Source organism: Macaca fascicularis, chromosome 1 (genome assembly GCF_037993035.2).
Source record: "Macaca fascicularis isolate 582-1 chromosome 1, T2T-MFA8v1.1".
In the NCBI taxonomy this organism is placed as follows: Eukaryota; Metazoa; Chordata; class Mammalia; order Primates; family Cercopithecidae; genus Macaca; species Macaca fascicularis.
In genome coordinates, this window is record NC_088375.1 from 192,427,778 (window position 1) to 192,442,511 (window position 14,734).

A 14,734-nucleotide genomic window follows, 5' to 3' on the forward strand; every position below is an offset into this window, starting at 1 on the left:
GTGATCCGCCCGCCTCGGCCTCCCAAAGTGCTGGGATTACAGGCGTGAGCCACCGCACCCGGCTGTGTCTGTTCTTACTCATCACGTATGTCTTCATGCTCAGCCCAGTACTTAGCACAGAGAAGGTACTAAAAAAATAATTTCACAGTACCTGAAACCTGGTGAGCACTGTGTAAGTATGTGTTGAATCTGAGTTCTCTTAACAGGATTATTTTAAGGACGAAATGAGTTCAAGTGTAATGACCATGAAAGTGCTTTGAAGTCTGGAAAGTGCTGTCTAAATGGAAGATTTCACTGTAACTCCACAGCCATTGGTTTAAAACCTTGCTAACCTTTTTGGAAGTCTAAAGAAATCACTTTCCTGTGTACACGTTTCTTTCCCATCTTAGAGATTCCTTCAGACTGGAGTGGACAGATAACAGATATTCAGCTTTATTTTTCCTTTTTAGTAAAACTTTGAAATTTTAATCAACTAGAAATGACATTTTCAGTAACACTTCAAGGAGGAGCCACCTACTCATCTTCTCCCACTGTTATCAGCGCTTTGGAAGCAGGAGAGCCTGGGTTCAAATATCAGCTCTTTCTTTACTGGCTGGGTGATCGTAGGCACCAAGCTCTTCCTCACTCAGAGCTTTCACATATATCTCCTTCTGCCTGGGATGCTCTTTCCTTTCTCATACATGGCTGGCTTTTGATCGTCCTTCAGGTGTCTGCTTAAACTGGCCAGGTGTGGTGACTCACACCTGTATTTTCAGCACTTCGGGAGGTCAAAATGGGAGGATCTCTTGAGCCCAGGCATTCAAGATCAGCCTGGGCAACGTAGCAAGACCTCATCTCTAAAAAAAAAAAAAAGAAAAAAAAAGAAATTAGGTGGGCATGGTGGCATGCACTTGTAGTAGTCCCAGCTATTTGGGAGGCTGAGGTGGGAGGATTGCTTGAGCCCAGGAGGTGGAGGCTGCAGTGAGCTAGGATTTTGGTTACTGTGTTCTGTTCATTTCCTTCACAGCACTCATGTTTTGTCTATTTATTGTATGCCTACTTCACTTGATTTTAAGCTTCTTGGAGTCAGGGATCATGTCTCAGTGTGCATTGAGTGTCACGCATTGTGATAATCAGTCAATTAGGTGAATATATGGTTGGTTGAATGAATGAATGAAGTTGCCTCCTCTTTGAATTCCTCATCTGATAATTATTTCACAGGGCTGTTGGCAGACTTAGACCACAGGTGCAAAGGGACTAGCACAATGTCGGGCAAATAACAGGTCTTCAATAAATGCAGATTCCCTTTTCTTCCCCTGGGCACCTCACAGCCACAGCCTTTGACTCAGCTGTGACCGCTGTATGCTGCATTCCTTCACTTTCATCACCAAGTCCTGCAAAATCTTCCCCCATAATATGTCCCAGATCTGCCATTAACCCAGTGTAAGCCTGTGGCCTCACCCTTCAGACAAGTACCACTGGTCTGTAAGTGGCTGTCCTTTCTCAATTCCATGAACTATTAAAATCACCCTAAGGGATAGTATCACTTCCTTTATGTCTTCACCACCTCCACTTCACCCTATGCCTCTCCAGGCAGGCATTGTCCATAAGAGGCAGGCCTGAACTTACACACTCACTGGTCACAAGCTTAGTTCTGACTGTAATCTCATGGGCTAGTAGCAGCCCATTCTTCTCACCTTACTGTCTCTCTCTAGCCTCACAGTTTATTCTCCCAAGTATGCCTTTTCCTTTAGGACAGATGCTTGTTTAGCTGCTGGTTCAGCTGGGCCTTGGAGTCTTCCTTCTTTGGCATTGCCTTCTTGAGTGAGAACTGGATGTTGAAAATTTTAAATTTCCAATATCTATCAATGCCCTGTACCCTTTTTTTTCCCATCTAAACAATCTTAGTTAAGAGTCATTTGCTTCTTCAAATTTGAGAGGACTTCAGTCTAAACCTCATATTTTATAGACAAAGCCTGGAGGGAAGATGTGACTAGCCATGTTCACATGAGCCAGGATCAGGGACTAGGCCTCGTGCTCCTAATCTAGTAGTTTCCCATTTTAGTTTGCCCTTTGACCTTCCATCAGGTAAAGTTACTTAGTTCTCCTTGTAGACTGCTTCCTCTTCATCTCTTTTCCTTTTATTCAGTGATGTAGGGTTACAACTAGAATAAAAGCATGCTTACATATGAACTAGGCCTGACAGGAAGGACACAGAGGAGAAGAGGGTTGGCTTATGAGGGGTTCGTGTCCTTATCTCCTGACCCTTCATTGGTGTGGTTTCTGCTGCAGCAGCTGTCACACCAATGCTTCACCCCCAGAGCACACCTCCTGCCCTGCAGCATGCTGACGTAGTGGCTTTCTATTCAGTTCCGACACATTTCCCTAGGAGCCAAGCAGGTAGGCAGGCCTCTGTATGTGTAAAGATGATAGGTAATAAACAAAAAGCTTTAAGTGTCAAGAGTATCTGAATATTAGCAATAAAGGTGGCTTTCCTTTCTCTTACCTTCCACATTACTTAGTAACCGTGTGTTGTCCATTCTACTTCCTGTCTCTTTTGGATTGCCTCCTACTTCGTTCACTGTCTTGTTTCAGGCTCTTAAGTGTGCTTGCCCAAACTGTTTCAGACATCTTCCAGTGAATCTTCTACCTTTATTCCTCCCTTCTGATCCCTCCTCCACATTGGTTCCAGAGGAACTTTCTAAATTTAAATCTGATTCTCTCGCCCTTTTTGAAAATCCTCTAGTTTTTATCCACATGCATCAAGTTCCTTGGCATAACTCACTAAGCCCTCCATGACTTGCCCCCTGCCTACCACCGTAGCCTCATTTTCTGCCACTCTGTCCTTCACAATTTGTGCTCCAGCATCACAGGCCAATACAGTTGGCCCTCCATATTTGCAGTTTCTGCATCTGCCCATTCAAGCAACCATGGATCAAAAGTATTTTTAAAAATAACACAATGATTAAAAATGATACAAATAAAAACAATACATGATGTTACTTGTGGGCTTATAAACAAAAAAAGAAAAAATTTAAACTTAAAAAAGACAAATGATATAGTAGAACAACTATTTACATAGCATTTACATTGTATTAGGTATTGTAAGTAATTTAGAGATGATTTAAAGTATGAGGAATGATGTGCATAGGTTATGTGCAAATACTGCACTACTTTATATTAGAGCCTTGAGCATCCTTATATTTAGGTATCTGATGGGGGTTCTGGAACCAAATCCCTGCAGCTATGACTCTGTATAGTTCTATGAACATAACATATTATTTCATATTTCTGTGACATTGCACATGCTGTTACTTCTGCCTGGGATGCTCTCCCTGCCTTATCTACCTGGAAAACTTCTTTTCATCCTCAAAACCCAGCTCAGACTCTGCTTCAGTGTCACTCTCATCTCATCTGTAGAATTAAACATTTCCTATCCTCTGACACTTCCAAAGCTTGTGTTTCTACTGCAATTATACTATATTGTAAATATATTTGTTTTCATGTTGCACGTTGAATCCCCATCACTCAACACAAGGCCTGGCACATAAAGGGTATTAAATATGCATATATATATTTCACAATTGAGATATAATTCACATATCATAAAATTCACTCTTTTAAAGAACAATTCAGGCCAGACGCAGTGTCTCACACCTATGTTCCCAGCACTTTGGGAGGTCAAGGCGGGTGGATCACCTGATGTCAGGGGTTTGAGACCAGCCTGGCAAACATGGTGAAACGCTGTCTCTACTAAAAATACAAAAATTAGCCTGGCGTGGTGGCGCATGCCTGCAGTCCCAGCTACTTGGGAGGCTGAGGCATAAGAATCACTTGAACCCTAGAGGCAGAGGTTGTAGTGAGCCGAGATCGTGCCACTACACTCCGGTCTGGGTAACAAAGTGAGACTCTGTCAATAAATAAATAAATAAATAAATAAATAAATAAATAGACAATCCAGTGGTTTTAGCACATTCTGTAGGTTGTGCAACAGTCACCATGATCTAATTCCACAACATTTTCATCACTCCTGAAAGAAAGCCTGCAATTGTCAGCAGTTACTCCCTCTTAGTGCCTCCCTTGCATTGGACCCCCTGTGGTTGCTTGGCCACCACTAGTCTACTTTCCGTCTCTATGGATTTGCCTGTTCTAGACATTTCATATAAATGGAATCACATAATATGTGGCCTTTGGTGTCTGGTTTATTTCACTTAGTGTAGTGTTTTCAAAGTTCACCCACATTATAGCAGGCATCACTACTTCATTCCTTCTTATGACTAATATTCCACTCATGGAGATGGAGATGGAGATGGAGATGCCTCCTTTTGTTCATCCACTCATCAGCTGGTGGACATTTACATTGTTTCTGGGTTTTTTTTGACTCTTCCAAATAAGCTGCTATGAACATTCCTGTGAGAGTTTTTGTGTGTCAATAAATACTTGAGTCAATGAATACATGAGTGAATGGGTAATGACTCATATTTCCTCTTGTGTTCTTTGACCCGGATATGAATTATAACCTTCTTTTCTGCTTTTGGGCAGGTCTGGGCCGAATCGTTCAGGCTGAAGAATATCTATTCCAAGCCCAGTGGACAGTCCTCAAATCAACTGACTGTAGTAATGCCACCCACTCTTTACTGCATCGGAACCTGGGACTTCTCTATATAGCTAAGAAAAACTATGAAGAAGCCCGTTATCATCTGGCCAATGATGTAAACAAGCTAAGTTATAACACCTGGATATTTCCAAAATCTAAATTATAACACCTGTGTATTTCCAAAGTCTGTTTTATTTTTTTTAAAACTGTGCATTTCTCTAAAACTTTCTGTTTACAACTGATTATTCGGTAGAATGTTAGCCATAACACAATTCTAATAACCTGAGATCAAGCATTTCTACTTCCTAGCTATTCAACCTTGGCCAGGTCACATATTCCTGAAGTTTTAGTTGCCCTGAAGAGTAAAGGGAGGCAAAACAGCACACTCGTTAAGAGAAGGGCTTTGCTGGCCGGGCATGGTGGCTCATGCCTGTAATCCCAGCACTTTGGGAGGCCAAGGTGGGCAGATCACCAGAGGTCGGGAATTTGAGATCAGCCTGACTAACGTGGTGAAACCCCGTCTCTGCTGAATATACAAAATTCTCTGGGTGTGGAGGCATGTGCCTGTAATTCCAGCTACTCGGGAGGCTGAGGCAGGAGAATTGCTTGAACCTGGGAGGCTAAAGTTGCAGTGAGCCGGGATTGCACTCAGTCTCCAAAAAAAAAAAAACAACAAAAATTAGCCAGGTGTGGTGGTGTGTACCTGTAGTCCCTGCTGCTCGGGAGGCTGAGGTGGTATGTGCCTGTAGTCCCAGCTGCTCGGGAGGCTGAGGCAGAAGAATCGCTTGAACCTGGGAGACGAGGTTGCGTTGAGCCAAGATCACACCACTGCACTCCAACCTGGGCAACAGAGGGAGACTCTGTCTTAAAAAAAAAAAAAAAAAAAAAAAAAAAAAAAAAAAAAAAGAATTAGCACAACCTCAGATTCCGTAGCCTAGCTTTTTAAACACACACACACACACACACACACACACACACATACACACACACCCCTTTATTGATATATACCATAAAATTCACCCATTTTATGTGTACAATTAAATTATTTTTAGCAAATTTACAGAGTAGTGCAACCATCAGTGCAATCAAGTTTCAGAACATTTCCATTACCCCAAAGAGATCCCATGTATCCATTTGCAGTCATTTCCCATTCGTGCTCCAGCCCCAGGCAACCACTTCCTGGTTCTACAGATTTGCCTTCTCAGGACAGTTCGAACAGACAGAATCATGAGTGGTCCTTTGCCTCTGACCTCTCTCACCTAGCATGATTATTTTGAGATTCATCCATGTCATTGCATGTATCAATAGTTCATTCCTCTTATTGCTGATTAGCATTCCATTCCTAAATATACCACAGTTTGTCTTTCCATTCATCAGTTGATGGATGTTTTGGTTGTTTCTATGTTTTGTGTATTTTAAATAATGCTGATATAAACATTTATGTACAAGTCTGTGTGGACATTCGTTTCCATTTCCCTTGGGTAGGTACTTAGAAGAGGAATTGCTGGGTCATGTAGTAACTCTATGTTTAATTTTTTTAGGAACTACCAAACTGTTTCCACAGAGGCTGCACCCTTTTACATTCCCACTGGCAATGTGTGAGGGTTTCATTTTCTCCATATCCTTCCCAACACTTTTTATTTTCTGCATTTGATTCTAGCCATCCTAGATGCAGTGATATCTCATTATGGCTTTGTTTTGCATCTACCTAATTACTAACTATGTTAGCATCTATTCATGTGCTTATTTTTCATCTGAATATCTTTTTGGAGAAATGTCAATTCAGATCTTTTGCCCATTTTTAAATTGGAATGTTGTAACAGTTTTTTATATGTATTCTAGATACAAGTCCTTTATCAGATATATGATTTGCAAAAAGAACTCAAGCACTCTCCTTCTTCCTCCTGCTGTAGATTTATTTTGCCAGTTGTGCATTTGGAACAGAGGACATTAGGACTTCAGGAGGCTACTTCCACCTGGCTAATATATTCTATGACCTTAAAAAGTTGGACCTGGCAGACACATTGTACACCAAGGTGAGCTGGGGAATGTGGGAGTTGAGCCTTCACTCTTAGGCTTGGTGTCTTACAACTTGTATTAGACTATTCACGAAAAACATACCATTCATGAGAAAGAGAGGCACAAAGAGATGAAGTGGCTTGCAAGATTATATAGCCTGATACATGATATACTCCATTTTCTTTCTTCCCGTGTCCGCACTACCAAAATAGACTAACCCTTAACATCCATAGGGTGATTAATGAATAATGAAGGATAGGTCAGTAAGAGCCAAACCCTTCAAATAGACTGTTATATGCTGTGTCATACCCATAGCAGCAAGCTAATGTGGGTATATTGAAGTGTGCATTAGAGAAGAAGAGGTTTCCAAGGGAAATCTATTGCTACAAGATCCTGTCAAGGGATCCAAGAACATGAGAAATTTCCGTATTTACATAGAAAAGATTTCATACTGTTTCGAATATATTAAAATGTCATTTGTATCCACATAGTAACACCTCGCTTAGCAGGCAATCATTTGTGTAATAAATGTGTAATACAAACTTTCTGCTGATTGTTGATTCATGTTTTAGACCTGCTTCTGAAAAAGAGGCATTTTGCTGTAGCTTAAAAGCTTTAGAATCAGATAGACCAGGGATTAAATTCTGGCTATGCCACTTAACAGTTCTTACCAGAAGTCATGTGTGATCTGAACTTCTCTGAGCCTCAGTTTATTTACATGTAAAATGGGAAGAATAAGAATAAGAATATTCTTAATAATAAGAATATTACATTGGGATGTTATGCGGATGTGAAGGTTTCGTGTTGTATGTGCTGCACAAAAGATAAGACCCCACTAGGGCTACCCCAAGATGAGCTGCCACAGGCCGTTTGCATCACTTGTCACACTTACCTTGGTCAGGCCTGTTTGGGCTCCTAGGGCTCCCTCTGCCTCCAGGTACAGTACAAGAGAGAACCTCCAGGTTGTCCAGAAGCCGGGCCAAATGCGCTATTCTCCTCACCTGCCTGGTCCGAAGGCTGAGATCTGGCCTGCTTTTTGTATTACCTTCTCTTTTCCCAACAGGTCTCTGAGATCTGGCACGCATATTTGAACAATCACTATCAAGTCCTCTCACAGGCTCACACCCAACAAGTGGATTTACTGGGCAAACTATTTGAGAATGACACTGGCTTGGGTAAGTGGCAGTTTTCCCTGAAGGCAGAGCAGTGACTTCATCTCACCCAATACACAGACCTCGTCCCTAAGAGGGAAAGCAGCTGTCCCTGTCATGAAGCACACCATTGCCACCTTCCCCATGTTGCTGATGGAGAAAACTGAGACACGGGGATCAAAGAGATTTTACCAGTGTTGGGAAGAATTCAGATCCCTGTCATCACACATAGCCATTCGGGGGTTACTAAGGGACAGATTTAGAGGAAAAAAAGACCCCATCAAAACCCCCTGTGACTTCTGCAGAGCATCCATTTCTTATGTTATCCCTCCAGGGCAGCAGTCCCAATCTTTCTGGCACCAGGGACCTGTTTCATGGAAGACAAGTTTTCCATGGACTGGGGGGTAGGGGAGGAATGGTTTCAGGAGAATTCAAGTGCATTACATTTATTGTGCACTATGTTTTTATTATTATTAATGTATTGTAATATATAATGAAATAATTATACCTTGCATCATAATGTAGAATCAGTGGGAGCCCTGAGCTTGTTTTCCTACAACTAGATGGTCCCATCTGGGAGTGATGGGTGACAGTGACAGATCATCAGGCATTAGATTATCATACGGAGTGCACGACCTAGATCCTTTGCATGCACAGTTCACACTAGGGTTCGCGCTCCTGAGAGAATCTGATGCTGCCGCTGAACTGACAGGAGGTGGAGCTCAGATGGTAATGCAAGCAGTGGGGAGTGGCTGTAAATACAGATGAAGCTTTGCTCACCCCCACCACCCCTGCTCACCTCCTGCTGCGCAGCCCGATTCCTAACAGGCCACAAAACAGTACTGGTCCATGGCCTGGGGATTGGGGACTCTTGCTCCAGGACACGTGAGCCAAAGTAGACTCTACACAGAAGTTGCATTGCTGATTTCTTCTGGTGCCTTAGCTTCATGCTTTACTGAACAGTGAGCTGCTCAGTGGCAGGGCCCAACTGGATTAGACTGTATTCCCCAGCGCAGCAAGGGGCTAAATGTTGAATAGTACCATACAGCATCATGCTGTCAGAGACAAAAGACACAGAAGATCCAGTTTCTGCTCAAAAGAGACATACAGTGCAGTTAGAATCTATAGGCAGTAACAAAAGAACATTCCTGTGAGTACAAATTATATTACAAGATGAGTCCCAGAATGAAGAGGTGAGGACAGCTGGGTGGTGTTGAAGAAGGAAGACTCTTTGGAGGTGAGGTTTTGAGCTAAAGTTTAAAAAATTAATAACTGTATTGAATTTTCTCGAATTATGTAAATAGTTCATGTTACAGCTGAAAACTTGGAAATCATAGATATCCAAAGATAGCCAACCTTAACATGATGGTGTATATCCTTTTCATCTTTTTCTCTAAGCTTAGTACTTGTATAAGTGCTTTTAAGTGCATGTAGTAACTTCTCAGTAAATGATGACTAAAGTAGGACCAAAAACTACTGGGGAAAATAGTTAACAGACTCTCAGAGGGAAGCATGAAGGTTGTTGCTTATGCATCTTTGGCCTAGACGAGAAGAGTTAAGCTGCTACAGCTGCAAGAAGTCCCTTCCCCCAGTTCTTTCCTCTCAGCTGTAGAGTGGAAGCTAAATTGGACCCAAGGAATCTGCCTGTGACAAATTCTCTGTGTTTGCGAAGCCCAAGAGATCTAGAGTTCAGGACTCCGAAAGAGAGAAACCTTAGCAACTTTGGGACCTGTGGGAGTGAGCATATTTTTAGGCTACTCTGATGATGACATGCTAAGCAAAGCTGGAAAGTGGACTGAAACTCCTGCTTCCACGCACGTGGAGGGAGTCCTCTAGGTAAAAAACTTGCTGTAATTGGTGCTATTTCCACCAGTGCCCCTGGGAAGGCTTCAGCAGACCAGGCCCTTTAACAGCTGAGTGTTTTTGATGAGGGCAGACTCAGTTGCCAAGAGCCTGTTTTTTCTTTCTTCCGCTTCCAACGCAGATGAAGCCCAAGAAGCAGAAGCCATTCGCATCCTGACTTCAATCTTGAACATTCGAGAATCTACATCTGACAAAGCCCCTCAAAAAACTATCTTTGTTCTGAAGATCCTGGTCATGCTTTACTACCTGATGATGAATTCTTCAAAGGCAAGTTTCCCTAAAAAAGCAACACATCTAAAATGAAGGTAGAAATTCATCTAGTTGAACTCATTTGTGTTTTGCCCAATTCCAATAGCTTTTGCCCTCAGGGCAAGCCCTCACTCCAAGGACGTTCAGATGCTCACGTTTCTCCTGTGTTGAGTCCAGCCTGCATAACGGAAGCTGGATTGTCTTCTTCCCCCGAGGGTTCCCAGGCTTGCATAGACAAAGGGAGTCTGGGGCAGTGCTGGGAAGCCTGCGGGGCAGGAGGGCTCTGGGGAGGCTCGGAGGGATGAAGTAGCAGCTCTAACTCCACTGGGTTACTGAGTTCTCCGTTGCTACGGGGATTCAGACAGAAATGCATTGCCATGAAATGATTCAAAAAGTAACTGTTTTTGAGTACTTTTACATACTAGTTGTTGGCCTAAACCCTTTACTTAATTATCATACTTAATGCTTACACCAACATTGGTAAGGTAGGTATTTTATTATCTCTACTTTACAAACAAGGAAGCTGAGGCACTGAGAGGGTCAATTCTTTGCCCAATGTCTTAAAGACAGTAAGTGGCGTATCTCAGGTTTATTGATTTATTGTTTGATTATCTCATTCATTCAAACATTTATTGAAAACCTACCATTTGCAAAGCACTATTCTTGGGACTGGGGATACAGTGGTGATCCATACATTTCTTATCTCCATGGCACTGGTGTTTTTTGGAGGAGTGGAAATAAACATATGTATGTCTAATATAATTTCAGATAGTAGGAACTGCTATAAAGAAAACTAGGCCAGGCACAGTGTCTCATGCCTGTAATCCCAGTACTTCTGGAGGCCAATCCAGGATGATTGCTTATGTCCAGGAGTTCAAGACCAGCCTGGGCAACATAGTGAGACTCACTCTCTACTAAAAATTAAAAAAAAAAAAAAATCAGCCGGGCATAGAGGTGTGCACCTGTAGTCCCAGCTACCTGGGAGGCTGAGATGAGAGAATTACTTGAGCCCAGGAGATTGAGGCTACAGTGAGCCGTGCTTGTGCCACTGCACTCCAGCCTGGATGACAGAGCAGGATCCTGTCTCAAAAAAAAAAAAAAAAAAAAAAAAAAATTAGAAGAAGAAAAAGCAGTAGGCAGGGGAGAGAGAGGAGGCTGGTTGGAGGGAGGCCTTTTTGTGTGGGTGACATGGGAAAATTTAAGACTCCTTTCCTCCCTCCTCCCTGTCTTCTTTTGTTACTTCAGCTAACTTTTACTAAGCACCTGCAGTATACCAGGCCTGGAGGAGCTCACAGGTTATAATAGAGTGTGAGAGTGAAGCCCAGAGCACTGTAGGAGCACAGAGGAAAGTCACTAACCCTCTCTGGGATAGGAGTAGGAATGGGTGAGAAATAGGAAAATATTTCCACTGAACTTTCAAATTTACATTGGACAAAACCTCTTTTCTACAGTGCAATGTCCAGTTTTCCACTGTATACTCAAGGAAGTCATTACCCCAGGGTGTGTTAGATCTACAAGAGGCCTTAGACAAAAGGCACACATCTATCTATCCATCAAGACTGGCACCTCACTTCCTTCAAGCCGTCACTTGACTCAGCTGTTTTCTTTTCAGTGAAGCGTTCCCTGCTCTCCCTGTCTAAAACTGCAATCCCCCACTACTACCTCTAATGCTTCCTATCCCCTTTCATGCTTTATTTTTTTCCTTAGCATTTATCCCTATTTAAGAGACTATCGTGTTTTACTTAATTGTCTTCTTTATTGTCTTTCTCCTCTACTTCACTGTAAGTTCCATGAGAATAGGAATTTCTGCCTATACTCACAGGACCTGGAACATAGCAACCATTCAATAACTATTTATAGGAAGGAAGGAAGGAAGGAAGGAAGAAAGAGAAGAAGGGAGGAAGAAAGAAGAGCTTCTTACCAAGTCAAAACTCTGGGCCACATGGCCCCCAGGACCACCCCAGGGTGGTAATTTACTTGTGGCACCTGTCACCTCTATGCCTTCCAGTGATGGCCTCTAGGGCCTGAGTAAAGTCCTACAAAGATCTCACTTTGTTAAGAAGGTATACTTAGTTTGTGCTTAGTTTGTCAAGTCAGGTGGGATTTTTTTCTGGTGCCCTGCTTCCCCGCCCAGTGCACATGTGGCTAGCTGTAAGGGCCCAGTGTGTTTACAGGTTTATCAACAAGAGCGCAGTGGGTGGTGTGAAAAGGTGATGAGTTCTCTCTCATGTTTCTGGAGTTGAGCACAGATGGGGCTTCCCAGTGTTATGCTTTCCTGTGATGACTTCCTTTTGTCACTACAATTCTATTTCAGGCACAGGAATATGGCATGAGGGCCCTCAGTCTAGCCAAAGAACAACAGCTTGATGTCCATGAGCAAAGCGCCATTCAAGAGTTATTAAGTCTCATTTCAACTGAAGACCGTCGCATTACTTAGTGACCCATGAGCTCTGCATCAAGGGTTATTCCAGGAGCTACGGAACATCTAATATATTCCAGCCCTGCACAACTGCTTTGAGGTACTGTAGATGGCTGAAGTTTCCACCCTCTTCCCCTGGGATTACACACATAGCTGTTATTTTTTTCTTACACAGCATATTGTGGGAATATAAAGCTTTAGGCACAGAAATCAGTAAAAACTGTGTTTGTCATGACCTTTGTACTTGATTTATCATGACTTTGTATGAATAATATGTAGTCAGATCACTAATATGGTATTTGTAATTAAACTACAAATAGTTTGTCATTTTCCCAGAAGTCTCCCAATGATGCATGTCTCATACACTTTTGCTAAAGGAAGGGTAAAGGAGGGGGTAGGGAATAAAGCTATATTGGAGCAAAGTTTCTCTATTCTTAATTCTATGCTGGAATTAATTTAGTGTTAATCTGAGGTAGATTGTGATAAAGTACCCATTATAATTCCTAGAGCAATCACTAAGAAAATAACTCTAAATATAGTTAAAAATCAACAAAGGGATTACTATGGTATGCTAGAAAATATCCACTTAAAGAAAAGAAGGTGGGATAGACGAACACAAAGGACATGAGACACATGGAAAGCAAATAGCAAAACGCAGGCATAAGTTAGACATAAGGTCTTTCTGTGCCAGAGGAGGCCCCTGGGCCTGTCAAGGAGCTTCAGTATGGATTGACTGAGACGTCATTCCAGGGTGGTATCTTTCTTATCTCAGACAATAATTGGAAGCAGACGTGGGCCATCTATACAGTCTAGGGGAGAGGCACTCTGAAAGATCCCCTGTGATGGAGAGGACAGAGGGTGAGCGTAGGACTCAGATATGCCTGAGCTCAAATTCCAGCCCTCTCACATCATTGCTTTGTGACCTTGATCTCCCCATAGCCTCATCCATTACTATTGTAAAATGGCCCAGATGTGGCCACAGCTGTATCAGCTCATCCCATCTTGATGACTCTGGTAATTTAGCATATCCTTTTTTTTCTCCCTTAGTTCCTTTCCAGACTTGCCAAGCAGCATTTTGCTTCGTGAGTAGATCTGCACCCAGGGAGAAGATATGCAGGTCAAGAACCTGTCAGAGAGTTTTATGTTCCTCACTGTAAATTAATTCACTCAGACACATATAATAAAAATAAGTCAGATGGGTCACCCTGTCCCTTCAGGTAAAATCAGCTGGAACCCCGCCCCCCCACCCTTCCATACTTCTGGGCATTCTTATGCTTCTCCAAGATGGCTATGAAGTCCCAGGGGCTTACTTGTCTTTCAGCCATCTCTTGATCTAATTTTCAGCCTCAGATGAATTCTCATTCTCCAGTCAACATTGTGTAGCACTTTATTCTTCTCTTTAAGGACAGAGCCCCTTCTTCTTAGCTCTTAACGCATAACCCCAAATATGAGTCAGCTCTTTCAAATAGACTCTTAATGAAGACTGGAGGGGTAAGGAGGAGGATCAACAACTCTTCAGCAGACAATTTAAAAGAAAATATTAGAACTTACCTCTTCTAAAAACATTCTAAAAAGTCAATTTTATTAGACTTTCACTCTATTCTTTATTCCTTGGCCTCTTTCTGCCTTCTCACTCCTGTCTTATCTATTCTCCTGAATTCCTGTTCATTAACCCTTCTGCATTGAATTAATTTATAAAGTTATTGTTTAAATTTATTGTTTCTTTTTTAAAATTTTTATTTATTATTATTTTTTTGAGATGGAGTCTCGCTGTATCACCTAGGCTGGAGTGCAGGGGCGCAATCTCCACTCACTGCAAGCTCCGCCTCCCGGGTTCACGCCGTTCTCCTGCCTCAGCCTCCCGAGTAGCTGGGACTACAGGCGCCCGCCACCTTGCCCAGCTAATTTTTTGTATTTTTTTAGTAGAGGTGGGGTTTCACCATGTTAGCCAGGATGATCTCAATCTCCTGACCTCGTGATCTGCCTGCCTCAGCCTCCCAAAGTGCTGGGATTACAGGTGTGAGCCACTGCGCCTGGCCAATTTATTATTTCTATAGACTGATTTACTTCTTGGCTGTAGGCCATAATTTTCTGTTTTTTTTTTCACGCTTAGTAATTTAATTTTCAGTTTTTCTTCTTTTCTAACACATGCATTTAAGGCTATAAATTTTACTCTATATAGTGCTTTAGCTGATCCCATATATTTTTAAAATGCAGTATTTTATTTTTCTAAATATTTCTTATTTTTTATGACTCATCAGTCACATAGAAATATGATTCTTAATTTCTAAAATAGGAGTTCTAAAACAACTTCTTTGCTATTGATTTCTAGCTTTATTGAGGTTCTATAACATACTGTATATAATTTTGATTTTTAGAAATGTTCTTTATAGAATGTGGTCAATATTTAAGTGTTCTGTGTGTGCTAGAAAATAATGAAGTTGGCCGGGCGCGGTG

General features: G+C 42.0%; 1 protein-coding gene across 7 annotated transcripts in view; it reads left to right on the forward strand.

Annotated features, from left to right (window-relative positions):
* Window positions 1-12,699, forward strand: part of ZMYND12 (zinc finger MYND-type containing 12) — a 24,870-nt gene extending 12,171 nt beyond the window's left edge. For all 7 annotated transcript variants that reach the window (XM_045373209.2, XM_065533799.1, XM_065533788.1 and 4 more), the window contains 5 exons: window positions 4,522-4,691; window positions 6,490-6,612; window positions 7,659-7,770; window positions 9,731-9,876; window positions 12,173-12,699. In XM_045373209.2, coding sequence (XP_045229144.1) covers window positions 4,522-4,691; window positions 6,490-6,612; window positions 7,659-7,770; window positions 9,731-9,876; window positions 12,173-12,295 — 674 coding nt within the window. In that variant the 3' untranslated portion in view covers window positions 12,296-12,699. The remainder of the gene's footprint in view (window positions 1-4,521; window positions 4,692-6,489; window positions 6,613-7,658; window positions 7,771-9,730; window positions 9,877-12,172) is intronic.
* The last annotated feature ends 2,035 nt before the right edge of the window (window positions 12,700-14,734 follow it).